The 25,019-nt window shown below is 41.8% G+C and overlaps 1 protein-coding gene across 6 annotated transcripts in view; it reads left to right on the top strand.

Annotated features, from left to right (window-relative positions):
• The window catches only part of TJP1 (tight junction protein 1), a 246,987-nt gene extending 232,831 nt beyond the window's left edge, over positions 1-14,156 (top strand). For 3 of the 6 annotated variants that reach the window (XM_064376314.1, XM_064376318.1, XM_064376317.1), the window contains 5 exons: positions 3,340-3,509; positions 5,295-5,772; positions 8,836-9,053; positions 10,321-10,464; positions 12,617-14,156. In XM_064376314.1, coding sequence (XP_064232384.1) covers positions 3,340-3,509; positions 5,295-5,772; positions 8,836-9,053; positions 10,321-10,464; positions 12,617-12,711 — 1,105 coding nt within the window. In that variant the 3' untranslated portion in view covers positions 12,712-14,156. The remainder of the gene's footprint in view (positions 1-3,339; positions 3,510-5,294; positions 5,773-8,835; positions 9,054-10,320; positions 10,465-12,616) is intronic. The other 3 variants (XM_064376315.1, XM_064376319.1, XM_064376316.1) reach the window with 2 other exon arrangements.
• Positions 14,157-25,019: the final 10,863 nt, after the last annotated feature.

Genomic DNA, 25,019 nt, shown 5'->3' on the forward strand with positions numbered 1-25,019 from the left:
ACTGTTAAATACATTCATTCCTGTCAGAAGAAGGCTCAGGGGTGTAGTTTAAAGAGATATTTTATCCTTATACCCACTTGGTAAGTAGAATACAACCTTAAAACGATTAGGTCTAAAAAGTAAGTTGTTTTGCCAGGGAATCAAATGAAATACATGTTTGCTTTTTGTGTTAATTTGTTTTTCTAGAGAGAAGACCTAGCTCTTCTGTGATGTATAACTTCATTGAGGATGTACAGCATTGCCCTTGCATTCAGTAGGGACTCAATAGTTGTCGAGTGAATGAAGCTCAGAACAGGGCAATGGTGTACTAGGTACATCCACCAACCTCCTTTTCATTAAAACAGCTCTGGGAGGAATGTGTATTATCTGGTCATTGTTTTCACAGGGATATATTGTGAAATAGATGACATCTGTCTTTGTGAATTTACTCAGAACTCAGTTTGATTTTTTACTCCCTACTGCTGTGAGTAAAAGTATAATTTGGGATGGATACCAGTATACATTTTTTTTCTTTGTAGTATGAAATTGAAACTCTTTATAATTGTGCTACATTTTTCCATAAAGGTATTTAATGGTTAGAGAACTGAAAAGGAGAATAAGGTCATTGAAGATAACTAAGAGAAGTTGTTTCTGTGCCTTTCCCTCGTAATGCTTTTTCACCCCCTTGCCCAATGAGTACAACTTAACCAACTGAAAAACAGCGTAAAATATAGGACTCTGTCCTACATTTTAGAACCACTTACTGTTTGTGACTAAACAGACTGCCTTCAGGCATTGCATTTTTTTTTCTTTCAGTAAAATACAGGAATAGCAAAATTGTATTCCTCCAGATGATGTGCTTATGCTTCACTTAAAAACACACCTCAGAAATGGTCAGAATTGGGGAAGGGAAATATCTTTGTTAGCACAAGACAGATGCCCCAGGAAGCAAGCAGCTATTACTCAGTCTTACAGTTCCCTAGAGCAGGATTAGAACTGGAAAGGTTAGGAGATAGTAACTCAGACATTTCACCTCCAAAGTAAATTAGAAGTTTTTAAGGATTCTAAGGCAGTGTGAGAAGAGCAATGTCCCTCCAGGTCTGTGCACACGTCTCAGCCCAGAGATTGGGTCAACTTCGTCAGGACCACCAGGGAATTTTTTTGTTACCAAATCTACCTTTCAGGACTCAGCTCATTATGTGAGACTTCCAGGTCTCAATAAATGATGACAGTTTTTAGCTTTTAAAGAATTAAATGTAAGACACTGATGTCTAGTTGTTTTTGTGTTTGTGAGACATCATTAGATGAGAGAGAGACTGAGCATCAAGCCTGCAGCTTCACCAGTAAGACTCCGTCACCACAGGGCCCAGCTCACAATTGGAGATGGAGGAGGTCTTGCTAGAAAGGAGCAAGTGAAGCCTGGTCAGGTTCATGTTTTCATCGGCTCATTTACCCTTCCCCTTCCAGGGGCTCACTGTAGCTCTTCTGTTGTGTTACTTTTTCCTGTCTTCACTTAAATTTCTTTTGCCCAGCCTTTTTTTTTTTTTAAATGGGACATTTCACTTCCACTTATTCAGAACCTGCTGATTATCCTTGGTCACCACTGTTTGATTTGATCAATTTCTTTGCTCACTATTAGCAGCTGCATCAGAGGTGGGGAAGGAGCAAAGCTCAAACACATTGCTCTTCACCGCAGTACCGGTTAAAATACACAGAGGGTGGGCCAGCAGACAGGGCATTTATCTTTCATTTCCTCAGCCAAATGAGAGTTAGTGAAATGTTCTTTTATAGACCGAATTATGGTGAAATGGTGGATGTTGGTAATATTTTTAAATTACATTTTGAGTTCCATTTGCTGCAAATTTACTTAGTTAGATTGACCATTTTCTTTCATTTTTCTATTGCGCTTGCTTTGCCATCACCTAGATTTCTTGGCTCTTACACTAGCTATGACTACTTGAAAAGGAACGTCAAGTGGTAAGACTGGCAATTAATGTGAGGCTGTTACATAAGGTGTCCCTCACTGTGTCATTGGCATTATGTGCACTTTCAGATTTTAATGTCATCATCAGGTGCTTAGTCTAAATTCATGAAAGCAAGATTAAAAAGCTAATCATAAGACTAGACTTCTTCAAAGAAAAATTACGAAAATGAGCAGGGGCATTCCAAGTGTATATGCTGTTGTTTGTGCACATAAAGCTAGTGCAGCTTTGGCATTCAGCAGTAAGGTTTAGATGGCAATGTTGCAATTATGGGTCTTTTTAAAAGATTTGTGTGAATTTTGTGTTACATATTAACAATTGGCAATCTGGAAAAATACACATACGTGGCACAATTTGACTTAAATGAACCTTGTGAAATAAAGCAGTATCTGCTGCTCTAGCAGTCATTTAACCAAAAAATGGACCTGGTAACTCAAGGGGAAATTTTAAAGTAAAAGGTACAGTTTTTTTAGTTTTATTGAAACACAGATATGTCCATTGTCTGTGGCTACTTTGAGGCTGTAACAGCATAGTTTTAATAGTTGTGACAAAGGCTGTATGGCCCAAAAAACAAAAACATTTACTCTCTGGTGTTTCAGTGAAAAAGTTTGCCAACCACTAGTCTGTGACATCTGTTTTTATGGTGCTGTAAGTATGCCAGATGCCAGATACAAAAACAGAAGTGGGTCTAGGGCCAGGCGCGGTGGCTCACAGCTGTAATCCCAGCACTTTGGGAGGCCAAGGCGGGTGGATCATTTGAGGTCAGGAGTTCAAGACCAGCCTGGCCAACATGGTGAAACCCTGTCTCTACTAAAAAACACAAAAATTTGCCTGGCTGTAGTGGCACCCACCTGTAATCCCAGCCACTTGGGAGGCTGAGAAAGGAGAATCTCTTGAGCCTGGGAGGCAGAGGTTGCAGTGAACCAAGATCGCCCCACTGCACTCCAGTCTGGGCGACAGAATGAGACCCTGTCTCCAAAAAAAAAAAAAAAAAAAAGTGGGTCTCAGGAAAATTTGTGCCATGATATGTTTTCAGAATATTTGCAAGACTTTCTTATCAACGTTACTACTTTTTGTAAGTAACAAATATTAAAATATACTCAAAATTTCACCTGCCTTTGGTTGCCATCTTCTGGATGTTTTACTAATATTCTTAAAGTATTTGTGCTGTCTGAACATTTCTTGTGCCGATAAATGGTTGAATCTGTTCTTATATTTCAGTAGAGTAGCTACCCACACTCATGAGAATAAATTATGAAATTTCTAAATTTTTTAAATTTCTAAATTTTTTAACTTAGAGCTACATGGAGAAATGAGAACTTGTTTTGTAAATGCGAGTCCATTTTCAGGTGTTGGCATTCTCCTCATTTGTTAACAGGGGAAAGCCTACTGAAGCTGATGTTGTGGATAGATCATTTGGTGAGAAACGCTATGAACCCATCCAGGCCACTCCCCCTCCTCCTCCATTGCCTTCGCAGTACACCCAGCCACCTCAGCCTGTCACCAGCACATCTCTCCACATACATTCTAAGGGAGCACATGGTGAAGGTAGGAAGTTTGGAAGTAGACATTATAACACAGTAATTCTTATGAAGTAAAATTCTGGTGGTTTCTAGGCAAAATGTTTTTTACATGAAAAAATACATGCTTTAAACCTTTGGGCTTGGAACAGTAAAAACTAAGAATTTTGTTAAAAGTATGTCTTCCCTTTTTACAATTAGGACCATTATTTTGGACAGCCTTTTAGCTAAACAGATTTTAATCTATTTTATGCTAGTCTCTAAATCTTTAGTGCTTGCCAGTATATCTAAAGATGGTTTGTAAAAACTATTGTTGTATTTTATCTTCACACACTGACATAGAAAAGCCGTAATGTTTCACATATACTGTATCCCACAGCACCTTGTCTTTTGCATTTACATACTAGGTAGATAATGTATAGCTCCAACTGACTCATCTTAGGAGCTGTGTAACATTTTACCCTCAGACTATAACACAGAGTGTTTATCTCTCCTGTTGACAGGCATTTTCCTAGCACAGACTTCTCTATTCCCTTAGGAGGCACCTTCCAGGGCTTGTGAGTCTTGAACCAGACATGTTATAGTTCTGGATTGAGACTCTTTTTTTTTTTTTTTAAGATTTTTTTTTACACACAATTTTGTTTACAGATAAAGACAGTTTAAAGACAATTTTAATTCTTACTTTGCAGTCTTTCTTTTTCTTTTTCTTTTTTTGAAACGAAGCCTCACTCTCAACCAGGGTAGGGTGCAGTGGCTCAATCTTGGCTCACTGCATCCTCTGCCTCCCAGGTTCAAGTGATTCTTCTGCCTCAGCCTCCCAAGTAGCTGGGACTACAGGTGCCCGCAACCACGCCTGGCTAATTTCTGTATTTTTCGTAGAGACAGGGTTTCACCATGTTGGCCAGACGGGTCTCAAACTCCTGACCTCAAGTGATCCGCCACTTTGGCCTCTCGGAGTGCTGGGATTGCAGGCGTGAGCCACTGTGCCTGGCCTTCTTTCTTTTCTTGCTGATTGCACTGGCCAGGACCTCCAGTGAACTGTGGAATAGAAGTGGTGAAATTGGACCTCTTTTGCTAGTTCCTGATCTTAAGGAGAAAGGACTTCATGTGTTACCTTTAGAATGTTAGCTGTAGGATTTTCATAGATGTCCTTTGTCATGTTCAGGACATTCCCTATATTCAGAGTTTGCTGAAAGGAGTTTGTCAGATGTTTTCCTGCATGTATTAAGATGACCATATGATTTTTCTTCTTGTACTGTGGTAAATTATGTTACTATGTTCATGAGGAATTTGGATTCGTAATTCTTGTCTTGTGGTGTCTTTAATTATTTCACAGAGTTCAGTTGGTGCTATGTTACACTGCCTCTGGCAGTGCATAGAAAATCTTGTGGTTCCACTTCTGAGCCAACACTTGGCATCATCAAACTTTCCAGTTTTTCCATTCTAGTGGATGTTAAATAATATTTAATGCTTTTTGTTGGTTTTGTTTAACACTTTCCTAATGAATAGTGGGTATATTTATTATATGATTATTAAAAATTCTGGTTTTCACAGAGACTAGTGCCAGTCTCTGGAGCCAGGAATCTTAACAGCTGGACCCTGACTCCAGCACAGGGTATACTCATGGCATCACATGTCCATGCTGCCCTCATCCCTTAGCATCACACCTCGCCTCCAGCACTCAAGAGTCGGGCTCTGGCTATGTGACCCACACTTGGGCCTTGACTCCAGCACCAGGACAAGTTAAGCTGGGAGAGAGCTGTTGCAGCTTTTTTCAGAGAGTTTTTAAAATGCTTATATGTTCGTTTTTCAGGAAATCCAGTGTCATTGGATTTTCAGAATTCCTTAGTGTCCAAACCAGACCCGCCTCCATCTCAGAATAAGCCAGCAACTTTCGGACCACCAAACCGAGAAGATACTGCTCAGCCAGCTTTCTACCCCCAGAAAAGTTTTACAGATAAAGCTCCAGTTAATGGAGCTGAACAGACTCAGAAAACAGTCACTCCAGCATACAATCGATTCACACCAAAACCATATACAAGTTCTGCCCGACCATTTGAACGCAAGTTTGAAAGTCCTAAATTCAATCACAATCTTCTGCCAAGTGAAACTGCACATAAATCTGACTTGTCTTCAAAATCTCCCACTTCTCCAAAAACTCTTGTGAAATCACACAGTTTGGCACAGCCTCCTGAGTTTGACAGTGGAGTTGAAACTTTCTCTATCCATGCAGAGAAGCCTAAATACCAAATAAATAATATCAGCACAGTGCCGAAAGCTATTCCTGTGAGGTAAGACTTTTGCCTTTGCTCAAAGCATTGGCCCTGTGATTTTTCTCATGTCAGTTTGTTGTAATTTATTTGACTTGGGACTTTGAAGTGATCATTATAACTCAGCCTTTAAACTGAAGAGTGTTGTTGGAATGAATGCTTTTAATAGAATGTCCTCCAGGAGGTACAAGATGTTGGTAAAATAATACAGCTAACAGTCATGTGTGGTTAGTAGGCATGTCATCATCCCTGTTTTACTAAGAACTGAGGTTGAATGACAGCAGTTTGCCCAGGGTCACACAGCTAGAGTGAGGTGAGCCTCGATTCAGCCGCTGGTCATCCAGCCTATGAGCCCATGCTTTTTTTTTTTTTTTTGGCTGAGTGAGACTCTGTCACCCAGGCTGGAGTGCAGTGGCGTGATCTCGGTTCACTGCAACCTCTGCTTCTTGGGTTTAGGCGATTCTCCTGCCTCACCCTCCCGAGTAGCTGGGATTACAGGCATGAGCCACTAGGCCCTGCTAATTTTTTTGTATTTTTAGTAAAGATGGTGTTTCACCATGTTAGCTAGGCTGGTTTTGAACTCCTGACCTCAAGTGATCCACCCATCTCGGCCTCCCAAAGTGTTAGGATTACAGGCGTGAACCACTGCACCTGTGTTGCCAGGCTGGAGTGCAGTGGTGCAATCTCAGCTCTCTGCAGCCTCTTGCCTCCTGAGTTCAAGCAATTCTCGTGCCTCAGCCTCCCAGGTAGCTAGGACTACAGGCATGTGCCACCATGCCCAGCTAAATTTTGTATTTTTAGTAGAGGCAGGGTTTTGCCATGCTGCCCAGACTGGTCTTGAACTCCTGGGCTCAAGTGATCCGTCCACCTCAGCCTCCCAAAGTGCTGGGATTACAGGTGTGAGCCACCATACCCAGCCGAGAGCCCATACTCTTAACCACCCATGGCCTCCTGTAACCTCCTGACCCACTGGTAAGGTGAATGTGGAGAGCATCTAAAAACGTTAAGTATCTGTGTTTCTCATTCATTATTTGTTCCACAGCGATGCTAAGGAGAAATAAAGATAGAATAACCTCAACTGTTTAAAAAGTAGCAGTTAATCGTAAGATGGCTGAGCAAAGGAGGCAAAGCAAGCGCTCCTGGAGCCTCCCTGCAGATCCTCTTTCCTGTCTTTCATTCCACAGCGATTGGCCAGATGCATCTGGCCACACATAAGCTCATCTCATCCTCCTACAGCCAGTTCCATTTTCACGCCACCATAAAGCAGAAGTACTTGCAGGCAGGCAGAACCAAAGATCAGGACAGCCACCTGAAGTCTGCTTTCCAAGAGAAAGGACAGTTATGGCGGTCACTGCTGTCCTTGCTCTGCACATCCACAGGTGGTCAGGGACGGACACAGTTGGCCCCTGCTGCGCAGCTCAGGCTGCACTCTGCTCCCTTGCTATTGTGCCATAGGATGTCATCCCTGGCATTCTGGTCATGCTGGAGTGAAGCTGCAGCTACCTTCATGTAATTCTGTTTTGTTGGTCTTTTTGCTCACCTTTAAGCCCTGGCTCAAAACTATACTTCAGGAAGTCTTGATAGCCTCTATTTTTGAAGCAGTCATGGATACCACATCCCCTTTGTCTTTGATGTTCTGTGATTACAAAGTTAATCTACTGTCTTTCTTTCATGGATGTTTGGGATGTGACCATACCAGGGTCTTCACCTCAGGGAACCTTGGAAGCCTTACTTTCTGCAGGGTTGGCACTTGGTCCTCAGGGAATGCTGAGGCAGGACAATTCTCATGTACACTTAAAATCCTAGGGAGATTTTATCAAGTCTGATGTGCTCTCATATGGGAGATGTATCATTGTTTTGTGTCATTAAGAAGGGAAGAACAGCTGGGCACAGTGGCTCATGCCTGTAATCCCAGCACTTGATTGGGCTGAGGCAGGCAGATCATTGGAAGTCAGGAGTTCGAGACCAACCTGGCCAACATGGTGAAACCCCGTCTCTGCTAAAAATAGAAAAATTCGCCCAGCATGGTGGCAGCTGCCTGTAATCTCAGCTACTCAGAAGTTGAGACAGGAGAATTGCTTGAACCTGCAAGGTGGAGGTTGCAGTGAGCCAAGATCACACCACTGTACTCCAGCCTGGGATACAGAGAGACCAGGAAGGGAAGAACAGTATTGCCAATTAAATTGTGACTTACCAGTTTTAAAGCACCAATTTCGTGGATTTTAAAATGTGCTTCATAAAACTCAGAGTACCTCTTTAAGCATCCTTTGTCCAGATTGCTTGAGATCCGAAGTGTTTCAGATCTTGGATTTTTGGGGGTTTTGGAATATTTGCCAAAATGCTCCAATGGGCATTTCCTTTGAGCTTCATTTTGACACTCAACAAGTTTCAGATTTTGGAGCTTTTCAGATTTTCAGGTTAGGGATGTTTCATCAGTAGTTGGGTGTGCAAGGTATTAGGTTTTGTGTGTATGTGTGTGTGTTTTTTTAGACTGAGTCTGTCTCTCTCACGCACACTGGAGTGCAGTAGCACAATTTTGGCTCACTGCAACCTCTGCCTCCCAGGTTCGAGCGATTCTCCTGCCTCAGCCTCCTGAGTAGCTGGGACTACAGGCATGTGCCACCATGCTCGGCTAATTTTTTGTATTTTTAGTAGAGACAAGTTTTCACCGTGTTATCCAGAACGATCTTGATCTCCTGACCTTGTGATCCACCTGCCTCAGCCTCCCAAAGTGCTGAAATTACAGGTGTGAGCCATCACGCCTGGCTGGTGTCAGGTTTTATACATTTAGGTTGCAATTCAGTAGTGATGGTCACTTGGCTAATTGCCTTCAAAAATTGAATTTTTGAAGTTTCTCTAGAATTTTTGAAATTTTTCTAGAATGGAATTTCTCTAGAAATAATATTCTCTGAGATAACCCTGTCAGTAAAATTTATTGCTAAAAGCTTATCTTGTTAAAGTAAATACCTTCTTTATTATGTGGAGAAATAAAAGTAAAATGAAATCATGTAATACAATAGTAGTAAAAGCAAAGCACCTTTGTATTACTAGGATTTCACTCACTAGCCATTTCTGAACTTTCAGTCCTTCAGCTGTGGAAGAGGATGAAGATGAAGATGGTCATACTGTGGTGGCCACAGCCCGAGGCATATTTAACAGCAATGGTGGCGTGTTGAGTTCCATAGAAACTGGTGTTAGTATAATTATCCCTCAAGGAGCCATTCCTGAAGGAGTTGAGCAGGAAATCTATTTCAAGGTCTGCCGAGACAACAGCATCCTCCCACCTTTAGATAAAGAGAAAGGTAAATGTGTTTATTTTTCTCCTTAGTTTTGATAATTTAAGAGTTGCCCTCTGTGCTTCAAAGCTTCTAGTGCTTGGCTAAGAGGGTAATGCAGCACCTCTCTCTGCCTCCATGCTGGGCCACTAACAGCATGTTCCTTTCATCAGGGAGGTCCTCTCAGATGAGTGCTATAACGAGGGGTGCCCTGGGGACAGTGTCGCTAGTGGCAGTAGGGGGCCTGCAAGGCTGTTGTGACCACACCGCCTACTTTTACTTTTGGTATTAAATAAAAAATGATGGCATGAGACAGGCCATGGGATGTCCCTCACTTGTGACTGCTGGGCTGTCCTAACCAAATTTGTCTTTGAATCAGTCAGCCTTTGCATCTCTGGAGACGGGTTAGGTAACACCCACTCAGAAAGGCTTTCCTGTGCCTTCACCTGATTGGAGAACCTAAACCTCTTGACAGGTACTGTCCTACTCATCACTTCAGAACCTAGCACTAGTAAATTATCCACAGAGTGCATGAGTGAGTCTTAGAGGAGATTACAGTATGTTTCTGAGCTTCTTAAGGAAATTTATTTTCATAATCCTCCTGGATCTATGAGGATATTATAATGAACTGTGTCATTTCCTTTAGCATCTTTTAGCAGTGCTTTTACTTTCCTAAATAAACTTTAGCTTGCTTTCTTACATTTTGCCAGAATACTGACATCTGATTCTATACTCTGATTTTGGGGATATCCTGTTTTAAAAATCAGTAGGATTGACAGTCGGCCCTGCATGAATCCCTTGAACCACCTCTGTAGCAAACAAAACATTTTTAAAATGGAAAATATGTCACTTTTGTAAAAAGTACATTTGAATATGTTTTATATTATAGACATATATGATTGAATGCAGTAGCCACTACCTGCATGTGGCTAGCCTACTACCTGAAGTGTGACAGTTTTGGATTCAAAGATGCTGAAAATGTGAAATACACACCAAGTTCCAAAGATTTCATATATTGGTTATATGTTGAAATAACAGTGTTTTGGTTATATTGAGTTAAATAAAATATTAAAATATTGTAATATTTGATGTCACCTGTTTCTTTCTAATGTGGCTACTAGGAAATTTTAAATTCTGTTAAGTGGCTGCTGTTAAATTTTTTGTGATCAGTGCAACTGTAGATAACTAACTCCATTAGTCTTGAGCATCTCATTAGAAGCAGGGTGAGGAAAACTATGGGTCTAGAAGAAAGACCACATCCAACCTCTCTGCTCATCCCCTTTGCCAACTCCAGGTGAAACCCTGCTGAGTCCCTTGGTGATGTGTGGGCCCCATGGCCTCAAGTTCCTGAAGCCGGTGGAGCTGCGCTTACCACACTGTGCGTCCATGACTCCTGACGGTTGGTCTTTTGCTCTAAAATCATCCGACTCCTCGTCGGGTATGCTGTCTTCACTCTGTCCTTTGGGGGCTTTGGGGACTGTCATTGATTAATCCCTGAGCTGCTGATGCTACCCATGCTGTATGTTAGCAAATCTCTACCTCTATTCCTGTGGCCTTGTAGGCATCACCAGTGTTTTCACGTTTATTTGTGGTACATATATTGTAAATAAATACAGAAATGTAGAAGAGTTTCTGCCTTTTAAAAATCAATAATTTGGCCAAATATTGACTATTCCTTGGTGTTCAGCAAAAAGATTTATTCTGTCAAATTTTTCAAGATTCACTGGGAGAACTGTTACTGTCCTGCACATATAGGCATTTTTATCTTATTAAAATGATTTCATTCCTTTATATAACTTTTCTATTTTTGGGTTTTTTTTTTTTTTGAGATGGAGTCTCACTCTTTCGCCCAGGTTGGAATGCAATGGCACGATCTTGGCTCACTGCATACCTTTGCCTAACGGGTTCAAGTGATTCTCCTGCCTCAGCCTCCTGAGTAGCTGGGATTACAGATGCCTGTCACCACGCCTGGTTAATTTTTGTAGTTTTAGTAGAGACAGGGTTTCACCATGTTGGCCAGGCTGGTCTTGAACTCCTGACTTCAAGTGATCCGCCCGCCCCAGCCTCCTAGAGTGCTGGGATTACAGCCATGAGCCCCCGGCCTGTTTAATTTCTTAATCTACAAAGTATGTATACCAGAGAAACTTAAAAGATCTTCCATTGTGATCATACTTGGCCCTGGTTTTTCAGTGTAATACTCTAAATAACTTCTTTTATACACTATTTGTAAATGACTTTTTGCTCCTAAGATCATAATTTCAAAGCTTCCATTGCATTTTCGCATTTCTCACTTCCTTCAGTGATTTAAGTCAGTTAACAATTGGAATTTTATTTTGGGTATAGATCACTTTAAGTGAGCCTGATTTAAAGTACTGCTTCTAAATCTTTGATAAATCAGATGAGCATTGTTTAGTTTTAGTTTGGTACAGTATGAAATAAAAGTTTGTGGTATAAAGATTATAGCAAGAGCATATTTTAATGTTAACAAAGAGAAAAATTACTTGTAAATACATATTTCCTCATATTTACAAGTAGCCCATTTTCTGGAAAAATGAAAGGCTTTTGACTCCAGATATTGCTTAGGGTGTCCAATGTACTGTAGGCAGTGTTGTTAGCTGGCACTATTGACATTTTGGCCAAATGATTGTTGTAGGGGCTCTCCTGTCCACTGTGGGATATTTAGCAGCTTCCCTGGCCTCTACCCCTAGATGCCAGTGATAACAAGCAAAACTGTCTCCAGATGTCCCATTAGGGGCAGGGTCGTGCCTGTTTGAGAGCTACTGCTATAAGGGAAGCAAAAGTCCACAGTTGTGACTCTCCGCTTGCTTGGATACCACAGAGATAAATAGTCATCCCTGCCTTCTTCACATTTTGTAGAAATCACTAAGAGCTTACTAAAAACTCAGATCCTGAGACCTAACACACGGTGAGTGAGTGTTTGAAGCTGCGTGATTAGTTTTGTTGTACAGCTGGAATCAGCTAAGCAGCTCTGGTGCAGTCTTGTTTGTTTGTTTGTTTTTTGTAAGGGGGAAGACAGGCTTTCAGGAACTAGATTCTGGAGAACTAGGTTTCATTTGTTGGTCTGTAGTTGAGTGTGAGAAATGTGTCCTCATTCTCAGCTCAAATAGGTGGTCATATAATTATTCTCCAGACTTTTGAATGTGAAAAAAAAATGCTACTGATAATTATGTGGGCTCAGGGGCAAACTGGGACTGTCTCAGGAACATGATTGCTGTCATCACTCAATTGTGTTTGTGTTTCGAAAAGCCGAAAGCACTTGATAATGTCATAAAGGAGAAGTCTGAAAGTTAAAAAAAAAACAACTTTTCTTAATGGTATGAGGGTGTCAGTTGGAAAGAAAGTTTATATATATATATATTTTTAAATAGAAGAAGTGTCAAGCACCTTTGAAATTGTTAGATGCCAGCAGGTTTGCATTGAAATAAAGCAATGAGTTTTGATATAAATACAATATGCTGAGGAAATACAAGAAAATTATATCTAAATATATGTATTTGCCCCATAATTACAAAGCATTACAGATAGCAGGTTATCAAGTGTAAATGACATCAGCTTCTTTTCTCTCATAGGTGATCCTAAAACCTGGCAAAACAAGTGTCTTCCTGGAGATCCAAATTATCTCGTTGGAGCAAACTGTGTTTCTGTCCTTATTGACCACTTTTAACTCTTGAAATACAGGAACTTGATTAAATAATGTGAAACTGGGTCAAACTGACTAAATCTAAATGGAACCACTCTATCAAGTATTATACCTTTTTTAGAATTGATACTACAATTTGTTAGTATTAAGCATTTGTTTGAACTGATAAAGATTAGTGAGCATGCCCCGAACCATGGTCAGAAAACATGCTACATACTGCATGTTTGTGATTGACGGGACTACTGGTATTGGCTAGAGGTTCAAAGATATTTTGCTTTGTGATTTTTGTAATTTTTTTTTAGCATCACTGCTTAACTTCACATACTGATTTCCGTTAAAATACCAGCCAGTAAATGGGAGTGCAGTTGAGGTCTGTTCTTTCCAAAGTACACTGTTTCAAACTTTATTACGGCCCTGGCCTAGCATACATACACATTTTATTTTATTATGCATGAAGTAATATGCACAGATTTTTTAAATGCACCTGGAATATATTAGCAGTGTTGTGGACTTAACAGAAATGTACAGCAAGGGGATTGATAACTCTGGGGGAGGGTGAAGTGAAGACAATGACTTACTATATATGAAAACAGATTTTTCTTAGGGAAGGACACAAAAGCATGTGAGACTGGTTCCATGGCCTCTTCGGATGTATAATGTAACCATATCACCACAGACATACTAACCAGCAGGACTGCCTTACCCTCATGTTCTGAATTCCTAGCTCATTCTTGGTGTGTATTACTAAGTTTTTATGGCTTTTGTGCATTATCTAGATACTGTATCATGACAAAGACTGAGTAAATTGTGCATTTGGTGGTTTCAGAAACATGTTATCACCCAGAAGAAAATAGTGGTGTGATTTGGTTTTTTTTTTTGTTTTTTTTTTTTAAACAAAGGGGCAGTGGTTGTTTTCTGTTCTTTCTGGCTATGCATTTGAAAATTTTGATGTTTTAAGGATGCTTGTACATAATGCGTGCATACCACTTTTGTTCTTGGTTTGTAAATTAACTTTTATAAACTTTACCTTTTTTATACATAAACAAAACCAAGTTTCTAAAGGCTACCTTTGTATTCTCTCCTGTACCTCTTGAGCCTTGAACTTTGACCTCTGCAGCAATAAAGCAGCATTTCTATGACACATGCAAGGTCACTTTTTTTTTTTTAAGAAAAAGAATGCACAGAGTTGTTACATTTTTAAGTGCTGCATTTAAAAGATACAGTTACTCAGAATTCTCTAGTTTGATTAAATTCTTGCAAAGTATCCCTACTGTAATTTGTGATACAATGCTGTGCCCTAAAGTGTATTTTTTTACTAATAGACAAATTATTATGGCACATCAGCACGATTTCTGTTTAGATAAATACACCACTACATTCTGTTAATCATTAGGTGTGACTGAATTTCTTTTGCCGTTATTAAAAATCTCAAATTTCTTAATCTGCAAAATAAAACTTTTTAAAATAAAGTGCTGGTTTGGTCTGTTTACCCAGTTTTCTAGTTTCATGCAGCTTTATAATCCTGTTTTAAAATCCTGCACACAAATCCGTATCACCCAACCTCACCTACCACCTTGTGAAGTCTGGTGTCACCTGCAGAATCCGTCCCCATGGCCAGCATGTAGAGATGGACGAGCAGGGCTCATCTGAAGGGCTCAGATCGAAGCAGGACAGAAGGACCTGGAGACAGAGTGGGAGAAAGCAGCAGGCAGACGTCCCCAGCATGGGTAAACACATGTGCATTTGTGTGTGTGTGTTCATGAGGCCCCATTTGAATATGGTTTTATTCTCCAGATACATAGCATGGGCATTGTTAAATGTCACCACATTCGGGGGAAGAAAATGGGCTTAATGGGTGTAAATATTCCATTGTGGATACCCTACTTATTTCACCACCACCCCTGTTGACACTGAGGTTATTGCTCTAGTGTTTTAGCATAATCATCTTTGTGGATTGAATCCATCTATGTGGATTTTACTTTGTTTCATCTTTATTAAGGTATCACTTATGTATCGTAAGTTACTCTTTTTAAAACGTATAGTTGAAACTGTGACAAACACATACTGTTTATTTACCACAGTTAACACACAGAACAGTTTATGTTCTCAAATCCTTTATATTCAGCCCCTCTTCCAGCCCCTGGCAGGTTGATCTCTTTTCTGTTTCTATAGTTGCCTTTTTGACGGTGTCATCTCAATGGAATTATACAATATGTCACCTTTGAGTCTGGCTGCTTTCACTTCGCATGATGCATTTGAGGTTCGTGGACGTTGCAGGTTCTTTTTTATTGCCAAATGGTGTTCCATCGTGTGGCTGTACCAGAGCTTGCTCATCCATTCTCCAGTTAAAGGAACTTCTGGGTTGTTCCAGGTTTGGGAGGTTATTAATAAACTGCTATAAACATTGGCATACAGGTTTTTGTGTAAAAATTTCTACATTTCACTTGACTTCAGTGTGATGTCCAGTTCATCAGTTTATTCTTTCATAGATTATGCTTTTGTTAGATCTGAGAAATCTTCGCATAGCCCAAAGTGTAAAGATTTCTCTCATTTTCTTTAACAATTTTGAAAATTTTGTATTTATGATCCACTTTGAGTTAATTTTACGTATATGTGTTGAGTTTTTCTGTTCTGGTTTTTTTGTTTTGTTTTGTCTAATTTTCTTTTTATAGATGGAATCTTGCTCTATTGCCCAGGCTGCAGTGCAGTGGCACGATCTTGGCTCACTGCAACCTCCACCTCCTGGGTTCAAGCGATTCTCCTGCCTCAGCCTTCTGAGTAGCTGGGATTACAGGCATGCACCACCACGCCCAGCTAATTTTTTCAATAGAGTCAGGGTTTCACCATGTTGGTCAGGCTGGTCTCGAACTCCTGACCTGATGATCTGCCCGTCTCGGCCTCCCAAAGTGCTGGGATTATAGGTGTTAGCCACCATGACTGGCCAGTATTCTGTTCTGTTTTAAATGTGTTCTTACTGTAAACAGATACTTTATTATAAGGCCTAAATATTGACACTTTTCATTTAAATAAATTTAGGGAAACAGTTTATTGTGAAAGGGACCCAACTTAGCAAGTCTGTTGTTTGTCCCTTCCAGTTTTTGCATATGTGGCATGAATACCTGGTCAGGTTTAGATATGTAGAGCCCCTTCATAAGGACATTTGTGTTGCCTAACCATCTTCCCATGGCACCAAGCATGGTGCAGTGAGTTCATTCAGATGGCCAAGATTTAGGTCAGAAGTCTGCTTTTCCCCTATACTAACATCACACTCAACAGAAGGCTTAGTGAACTCAATCCACTAATGTTGCGTGAGTCAGTTCCTCTTGACCTCTGAGCAAATAGTTGATGCAGTACACAAGGCACAGTGCAGATGGAGATGACTCAGGTGAGACACAGACTTTGACACTGGGTGGCTTCCGTCTAGACGGAGCAGTTGGCTAGAAAGGGATGTGGCAGCAGATGCAGGAAGGCCACCTAGCAGGCAGATGGGGCAGGAATTTTCAGTTTGCCTTGACTTGCAGTGAAAACCGTTTACTGGATAGAAAGCTAGGATGTTTTCTGTCCAGTCTGCAGAAAGCATACCAGAGGATTGTGTGCACAGATGTATCCTGAGACTCGTGACTGCAGCTGCTGGCAGCCCTACAGAGAGTGACCCTGCACTCTGTTCCCAGGCTACTTGGCCAGGTCGCCCCAGATGGAGTGTGGGAAGACCCCTTGTGACGTGCTGACTTTTAAAGAACCACGTCGTTGTCTCATGATCGATTTCATGAGCAAAAACTCAGTGACATTTTTGACTCAATTACTTATTCACATGGGCTTTCCTTTCAAACTACTTCACAGTGAAGGCACTACTACCCAAGATGCAGAAATGCCATTTCGTTTGGAGTTGGGGGTTTTTTGGTGGGGGGTGGGGGTGGGGATTCACTAAGAAGGTATATATTAAACTTTCAAGATTTCTAATTCAAAATTAAAATGGATAAAACTCTAAATGTTTGTTTTCCATGTCTATTGTGTAGATAATGAGGGCTTTACCAGTGGCCATGAAGGTGCCCCCAGCACTTGTTTCCCCCAGCAGTGAGTGATCACTCAGGTTAGCCAGAGGTTGACACAAACGAGGTGCTCAGAAGAGATCTGTAGCAACTGCCATGAGCCTTCCACATCCTGCACGCTCCCTTCCCTCCCTCTGCAGCATAGGCTGTTCTGAGGGAATTGTGTTCACAGTTGTCTAGGAAACCACATGCCAATGAAGACTAAAAATTGAGTTTCACTGCACCAAGTTTTTTGCCTGCTGGCACAATGCCAGGTGGGGAAGATGTGTAAGGTGTCGTGAGACACAGCAGAGCCCCCATGTGGAACGCCCTCCTCGGGCACTCGCCCATGAAAAAATAGGAAGAGGTTGATGCGCGGGTGGTGATTTCAGTGTGTTCGTGCCTTGGCTTGTCACCATAAAGTTTTAAGGCAGTTTCATCTGTTTGTCCACAGTCATCTCCTGGTCTTAAGTGGATCTGAAAACATGTGGGTATAAATCATTTTATACCCCCTTAAAAAACAAGGAAGGAAAATGTGGAACCTGATGTGGTCAGTATGCTGCTGCTGTTTAGTATTGAGGGGTGTGCCTGGTATTCACCCTAGCAACCCTTGGGTTCTTGTCAATGGGGGTGTGGCCGAAACAGGCTGGAATGAAGGCAGTGGGTTCCTAAAGAGGACTTTGAAGACATAGGGGTTTCCCAGAGCACTTCTGAGAATGAGCGTCTTCAGTGTTGGATAAGGACAACTTGAGGATGAGCAGGAGCCAGGTGGAAAGGACAAAGCTTGAGACCTAAGGAGCAGCCCCAGTCTTGATATCTACCAAGTGGAAGTTGCAGTTGTAGTGAGAAACTATGGGCTTTCAGAAACATTTGAATCTGAGTGATTTAAAGCAAAACTGAGTTTCTTAGCAGCCTGCTCCTTACTCCTTACTAGAGGGTACATGCAGAGAACAGTCCTAGGGCTGCATTGGTTTCTTTTTGTTTGGAGATGGAGTCTCGTTCTGTCACCCAGGCTGGAGGGCAGTGGTGCAATCTTGGCTCACTGCGCCACCACACCCGGCTAATTTTTGTATTTTTAGTAGAGACAGGGTTTCACCATGTTGGCCAGGCTGGTCTCAAACTCTTGGCCTTGAGTGATCCGCCCACCTTGGCCTCCCAAAGTGCTGGGATTACAAGCAGGAGCCACTGCACCCTGCCCATTGGTTTCTTCCTGATAGGCTCAGGGAGGAGGGTGGAAGCTTGGTCAGTAGGATCCAGTGCTGCTGCCACTGGGGGACAGGATTTGGTTCTTAAGTTTTTGATTTTTTTTTTTTTTTTTGAGACAAAGTCTCACTCTGTTACCAGGCTGGAGTGCAGTGATGCGATCTCGGCTCACTGTAACCTCCATTTCCTGGGTTCAAGTGATTCTCTTGACTCAGCCTCGCAAGTACCTGGGACCACAGGCACCTGTCCCCATGCCAGCTAATTTTTGTTTTCATAGAGATGGGGTTTCACCATGTTGGCCAGGCTGGTCTCGAACTCCTGACCTTAGGTGATCCGCCCACCTCAGCCTCCCAAAATGCTGGGATTACAGGCATGAACCACCGAGCCCGGCCATGTTTTTGAATATTTAAACACAGTTGAAGTGCTCCCATCAAGCCTTGAGGAGTTGCTCCCCAGTTTTAGCAACCATTAATGTGCCACATTTATGACAGCACAAGCTGCAAATTTTCCAAAGACCCATCTTGGACCTGAGTCCTCTTGAAACACTTTTGTGGCCTTTCCAAGGAAGACCGCAGGAGATGCAGGGTGGGCACCAGGAGAAAGCGGAAAGTGGGTCTGTGTCCACCGTCTTGACAACATTGTGGGAAAGAGGCGAAGAACCCTGTTCAGGGAGGGCAGGGCTACACTGAAGGCCCTCGCCTCAGTCGGAACTGGGAGAGCACAGCCTCCAGCCCGTCACAGCCCAGCAACGTGGTGTTCACCACCCAGGTAGGAGAAGGGTTTGTTCTTATTTTTTTAGCATATTTTCACACCTAGTTGCAAGAATAACACAGCATTTGCCAGGATAATACAGAGAACTTCCTTCTGCCCTTGACCCAGACTCCCTAAGTGTTAGCAATTTTCCACCTGTGCAATGCACTCTAGGTAGCTAGGTAAGTAGTCACGTTGGGCTATTGTAACCAAATACCATAGACTGGGTGACTTAACATTTTCTTATAGTTCCGGAGGCTGGAAGGCTGCCAGCATGGTCAGTTTCCTTAAAGGGTTCGCTTCCTGACTTGTACAGTTGAGCCACCTTCTCTCTGTCCTCACTGGCCTGTCCTTGATACATGTGCATGGAGAGAGTAGACATGCCCTCTGGTGTCTCATAAGGACCCTAATCCTGTCAGATCAGTGCCCACCCTTAGGACCTCATTGAATCTTGGTTACTTCCTTAGAGACCCATGTCTAAATGCAGCCACAGTGGGGGTTATGAATTTTAGGGAACATAAACCTTTCTGCCTATTAACAGTATTCTAAAACATCTGAGCATACGGTTGGAGACATGAGGCATAGTTCCTAACAACAAGGGTATTCTCTTACATAACTACAGTACACTTAACCTCAGAAAGCATTAAAAGAGTTGACTTTGGTTTCATTTATTTTTTTCTATTGGCTCTATTTTTCATTATGTGGAGTTTGCACTAGTCTTTATTCCTTCCTTCCTTCTGTTTGCTTTGGGTTCAGTTTGTTCTTTTTCTAATTTTTGAAGGAGGAAGCTTGGTTTAGTGATTTCAGATATTTTTAAAATAGGCATTTTAAAGCTATAAATTCCCTCTAGACACCGTTTAGCTGGGTTTCATAAATGTTGATATTTTTACATTTTTATTTAGTTCAAAATATTTTCTATTTTCCTTTTGATTTCTTAACCCCTGAGTTATTTAGAAGTAATTTTTAAATTTTTCAAATATTTGGGGCTTTCCCAAATATCTTTCTGTTGGTTGTAATTAATTTTATTCTGACGGGAAAACATAGTTTGTGTTATCTGAATCCTCTTCATTGAGGCCTTTTTTTGTGGTTGTATACAAGGTCTATCTGGAGAATGCTCCATGTGCTCTTGAAGAGAATGTGTATTCTGTTGTTGGGTGGGGTGTTCTATAGATAAAGGATCAGTCAAGTTGGTTTTGGTGCTGTTCTTCAGGTCTTCTATATCGTTGCTTGTTTTCTGTCTAGTTCTCTCAGTTACTGAGTGGGGTATTGAAGTCTCCGACTTATTGAATTGCCTTTTTCTCCCTTCAATTCTGTCAGTCAGGTTTTACATATTCTGGAGCTCTGCTCTTAGGAACATGTATGTTTATAATTGCTGTATCTTCCTTATGCCCATTATGAAATATCCCTCTTTGTTTCTAGCAATATTTTCTGTCTTAAAAAGTCTATTTTAGCTGATATTAGAATAGCCACTTACAGTTTTCTTATGGTCCTTGTTTGTATGGTATCTTTCCATTCTTAATTTAAATCTATTTGGGTCTTTTAATCTAAACGGTGTCTCTTTATACAAAGCCTATAGTTGTAGTTGGATCTTGTTTTATTACTATCTGTGCCTTTTGATTGGAGTGTTTAATCCACTTATATTTAATCTAACCACTGATATGGTTTAATTTCTTCCTGCCACTTCTTCTCTATTTAATGATTATTTGACTCAGGGTTTTTTGTTCTTATTTCTCCTTTGTTGCTCTCTTTATTCCTAGAGCAACCAATTATAACAAAAAAGAATGAAGCAATAAAAAAAAGGAATTAAAAGCATACTATAAAATAACTATATAGAGCATATGAGAAATATAGTATTTTCTAGTATGTTTGGGTTATATTCAGGTTATCTCCTGGTGTCATTTCTTTTCAGCCTGAAGGACTTCTTTAGTATGTTTTATAAGAAAGATTTGCTTGCATTGAATTTCCTCAATCTTTATTTTGTCTTCACTTTTGAAGGACAGTTTTGCTAAAGAATTCTTGGTTAATAAATAATTTTTCTACAGCACTTTGAGTGCATCATTTTAATGTCTTCTTCACTTGAGACAGCTGTTAAACATAGTTCTTCCCTTGTATGTGATAAGGTTGTGGGGTTTTTTTCCTTCGCTGTTTTGAAATTTTATCTTTGTCCTTCAACTCTGTATGCATCTAGCTATGGATCTCTTTCTGTTAATCATATTTGGAGTTTGTTATGCTTCATTGGTGTGTTTTTCATCAAATTTGGGACTGTCTTGCTGTTTGTTCAAACATTTCTTCCCTTTCCTTTCCTTCTGGGACTTTTTGTTCATTTTCTTTTCTTTCTTTAATTTGGATGGGTTTTATTAATCTGCTTTCAAGTTCACTGATTCTTTCTTCTGCTAAATCAAATCTGCTGTTAAATCCCTCTAGTAAATATTTGTTATTGTACTTTTCAACTCTAGAATTTCCATTTGATTTTTTTACAATCCCTGTTTATTGATAGTCTGTATTTGATGAGTCATTGCTCTCATACTTTGGTTTCTTAAAAATGGGCAGGGCACAGAGGCTCACACCTGTAATCCCAGCACTTTGGGCAGGTGGATCACCTCTCAGGTGTTCAAGACCAGCCTGGCCAACATGGTGAAATCCCATCTCTACTAAAATTACAAAAAAAATAGCTGGACATGGTGGTACGTACCTGTAGTCCCAGCTATTTGGGAGGCTGAGGCACGAGAATCAAGAACCTAAGAGGTAGAGGTTGCAGTGAGCTGAGATTGTGCCACTGCACTCCAGCCTGGGTGACAGAGTGAGACTGTGTCACCCCAAAAAAAGTGTCAAATAAAAAATGGTTTCCTTTAGGTCTTAGTTTTATCAAAGCTGCTTTGAAATCTTTGTCTACTAAATTTAAACATCTGGGTCCCATCAGACAATGTCTATTGATAGCTTCCTCCCCACTCACCAGCCAAACAGGGATCACACTTTCCTGTTTCTTTGCATGTCACAATTTTAAAAACTGGACACTTTAGGTTATATTGTAGCAACTCTGGATTCTGCTCCTTCCCCTTACCCCCAAGGGACTGTTGCTATATTTTTGTTTTCATGATTTCACTGAAGAACATCGATAGAATCTGTCTCACTGTCTCACCCTCAGCGTGCAGCCACTGATGTTTCTGCTCAGTTTAACGTTTTTATTGTTGTTCTTTTCTTTTTTATTTTTTTGAGATGGAGTTTCACTTTTGTTGCCCAGGCTGGAGTCCAATGGCATGATCTTGGCTCACTGCAACCTCCTGGGTTCAAGCAATTCTCCTGCCTCAGCCTCCTGAGTAGCTAGTATTACAGGCATGCACCACCACAGCCAGCTAATTTTGTATTTTTAATAGAGACGAAGTTTTACCATGTTAGGCTGGTCTTCAACTCCTGACCTCAGGTCATCCACCCGCCTTAGCCTCTCAAAGTGCTGGGATTACAGGCATCAGCCACCATGCCTGGCCATTTTTATTTTCAAGTCTGGCTTCTTAGTAGTTGCCTGTGGCTTAGCGTATGTGGTCAGCCAATGATTGGTCAAATGTAATTAAACACCTTTAACCAGTAAGGCTTCCACGCTTCGCCAGTGGATCTGTGTGTGGTTTAGGGAATGCATTTAGAGTTCAGGCAGTGCACAAATGTGCCCCAGCTTTCACATTTTGTCAGGTTTCACATCTCCTCTGGACAGGCACAAGGCCTCACGTTCAGCCAGAGATATATAGTCAACCCTTGGTCGCCACAGGGGATTTCTTCCAGAACCCAAAATTTGGTTCCAGAGATATTGAAACTCGCAGATAGCCAGTTTCCTTATAGAAAATCAAACAGTACTTGTGTATAACCTGTGCAGTCCTCTCACAGACACAAATCACCACTGTGCTACCTACACCTAACACAGTGTAAGTGCTTTATAAATAGCTGTCACACTATATTTTGTGTTTGCATTTTTATTTTATGGGTATTTAGTAGGTGCATATATTTGTGGAGTACATGAGCTATTTTGATACAGGTGTGTAATATGTAATAATCACATCAGGGTAAATGGGCTATCCATCACCCCAAGCATTCACTGTTTGTTCATGTTGTAAACATTCCAATTATGCTCCTCGGTTATTCTAAAATGTACAGCTAATTACTGCTGACTGTAGTCACCCTGTGGTGCTATCAAATACTAGAGCTTATTCACTGTATCTAATTCTATTTGTATACCCATTAACCTTTCCTATTTCTTATGCTCCCCCACAACTGTATTATTATTTTTTTGAGACAGAGTGTTATTCTGTCACCCAGGCTGGAGTACAGTGGCACCATCTCAGCTTCCCAGGCTCAAGTGATTCTCCCACCTCAGCCTCCCAAGTAGCTGGGACTACAGGTGCATGCCACCATGCCCAGCTAATTTTTATATTTTATGTAGAGACAGAGTTTCACCATGCTAGCCAGCCTGGTCTTGAACTTCTGGGCTGAGGTAATCTGGTCACCTTGGCCTCCCAAAATGCTGTGACTATAGGCATGAGTCACCTTCCCTCGCCATTTTTTACTATTTTTGATCCATGGCTGGTTGAATCCACAGATACGGGGCTGACTCTATAGATAGCTAGGACTCTACAGTCTCTCCTGGGTGTTCTGCACAGCCCTGCACACAACCTGGTCTTCCAGACTGCCATGGACATGTGGGCACTTACCAAGGCCCACTATGGTTCTCATTCTCCAAATCTCCCAAATTTCTGAGTCGTCTACTGGTCTGATGTTTGCCCAACTCCAATTACGACCTGAGTCTAGCTACAACATTGGCCTTTCCCAAGACTGCCACTACACCTGCTTCAAATCCAGCTAGCCCCAGCAGGCAGTAAAGCTGCTGGGCCCCATGGCTTCCCCTGCCTAGCAGATCTCCAGAATGGGGAGTGGGGGGTGGGGAGAAGTGGGGTAGAAGAAGCCCGGCCAAAAATGCCATTTCTCACACAAGGGTTTTCTTTCTTAAGCAAATATGTCACAACGTGCTGTATGCTTTTGGCTGTTTTGCAGTCCTGGAATGGTGGTTTTGACCATTTTATCCCGTTTTGCTGATACCTTTTAGGGAGAGGATTTGCTAATAAGTTCCTTACTCTGCCATTCCAACTCCAGCCTTAGGAAGTATAACATGCATGCGTGCATCTGTCTGCTCAAATTCCAGTTAGTCGTTTGGCCCACGGGTACCCTGTCTAGCACCTCCCCTCCATAAGATCCAGTGCAGGGTCCACGTTGCTTGCAGGTGCCATGTGCCTTCAGTCTCATCTGAGCCAGTTCCTCAGGCCCAGGGTGGGTTCAACAGCAGTGAATTCAATTACTCCAGGAGCAAGAGGTTATTAAAACCCGTTTGGTGTACGTTTCACATATGGTCCAATTCCGAAATGCTTCAGGAGCATCTGCTATCCTCTAGACAACGTGGTGACAGGACCCTGACCTGCCCAGGGAAGGTTCCAATGGTCTGCATGGTCAGCACACGGTGCGGCAACCCTTAGCAGGGAATGTGGGGTCTTAGGAGGCACTGTGGGTGCCAGGGGCTGCAAACCACAGGAAGAGGCGGGGCCAAGAGCCGGGGGAAGCACCTACCTCTGACTTCCTTCCTCTGACTTCCTTCAGAAAAGCAGGTTCCCGTGGGGTCCAGCTCATGGGATGCCAGCTTGAGATCCCAGGCTAGTGTCAGAGTCCATTTAAAGATGAGAAACTTTTGGTAGGCTGAGGCGGGAGGACTGGTTGAGACCAGGGGTTCAAGACCAGCCTGCACAACATAGACCTGTCTCTAAAAAAAAAAAAATTTTTTTGAGATGAAGTTTCGTTCTTGTTGCCCAGGCTGGAGTGCAATGGTGTAATCTCAGCTCACTGCGACCTCTGCCTCCCAGGTTCAAGTAACTCCTGCCTCAGCCTCCCGAGTAGCTGGGATTACAGGCGCTTGTCACCACACCCAGCTAATTTTTAAAAATATTTTTAGTAGAGACAGGGTTTCACCATTTTGGCCAGGCTAGTTTTGAACTCCTGACCTCAAGTGATCCACCTGTCTCAGCTTCCCAAAATGCTAGAATTACAGGCATGAGCCACTGCATCTGGCCCCCCAACCAAAAAATTTTAATTAGGGAGGTATGTTGGCACACGCCTGTAGTCCCAGCTACTCAGGAGGCCGAGGCGGGATCATGGATTGAGCCCAGCAGGTCGAGGGTGCAGTGAGCCTTGATCATGCCACTGCACTCCAGCCTGGGCAACAGAGCGAGTCCCTATCTCAAAAAATAAATAAGATGAGAAACTGAGGCACAGAGCGTCCCATTGGCTGACACACACATAGAGTTGGGCAGAGCCAGGGCA

This window comes from Aotus nancymaae, unplaced genomic scaffold (genome assembly GCF_030222135.1).
Source record: "Aotus nancymaae isolate 86718 unplaced genomic scaffold, 86718_ANA_hifiasm-v0.15.2.pri h1tg000014l, whole genome shotgun sequence".
NCBI classification, from domain to species: domain Eukaryota; kingdom Metazoa; phylum Chordata; class Mammalia; order Primates; family Aotidae; genus Aotus; species Aotus nancymaae.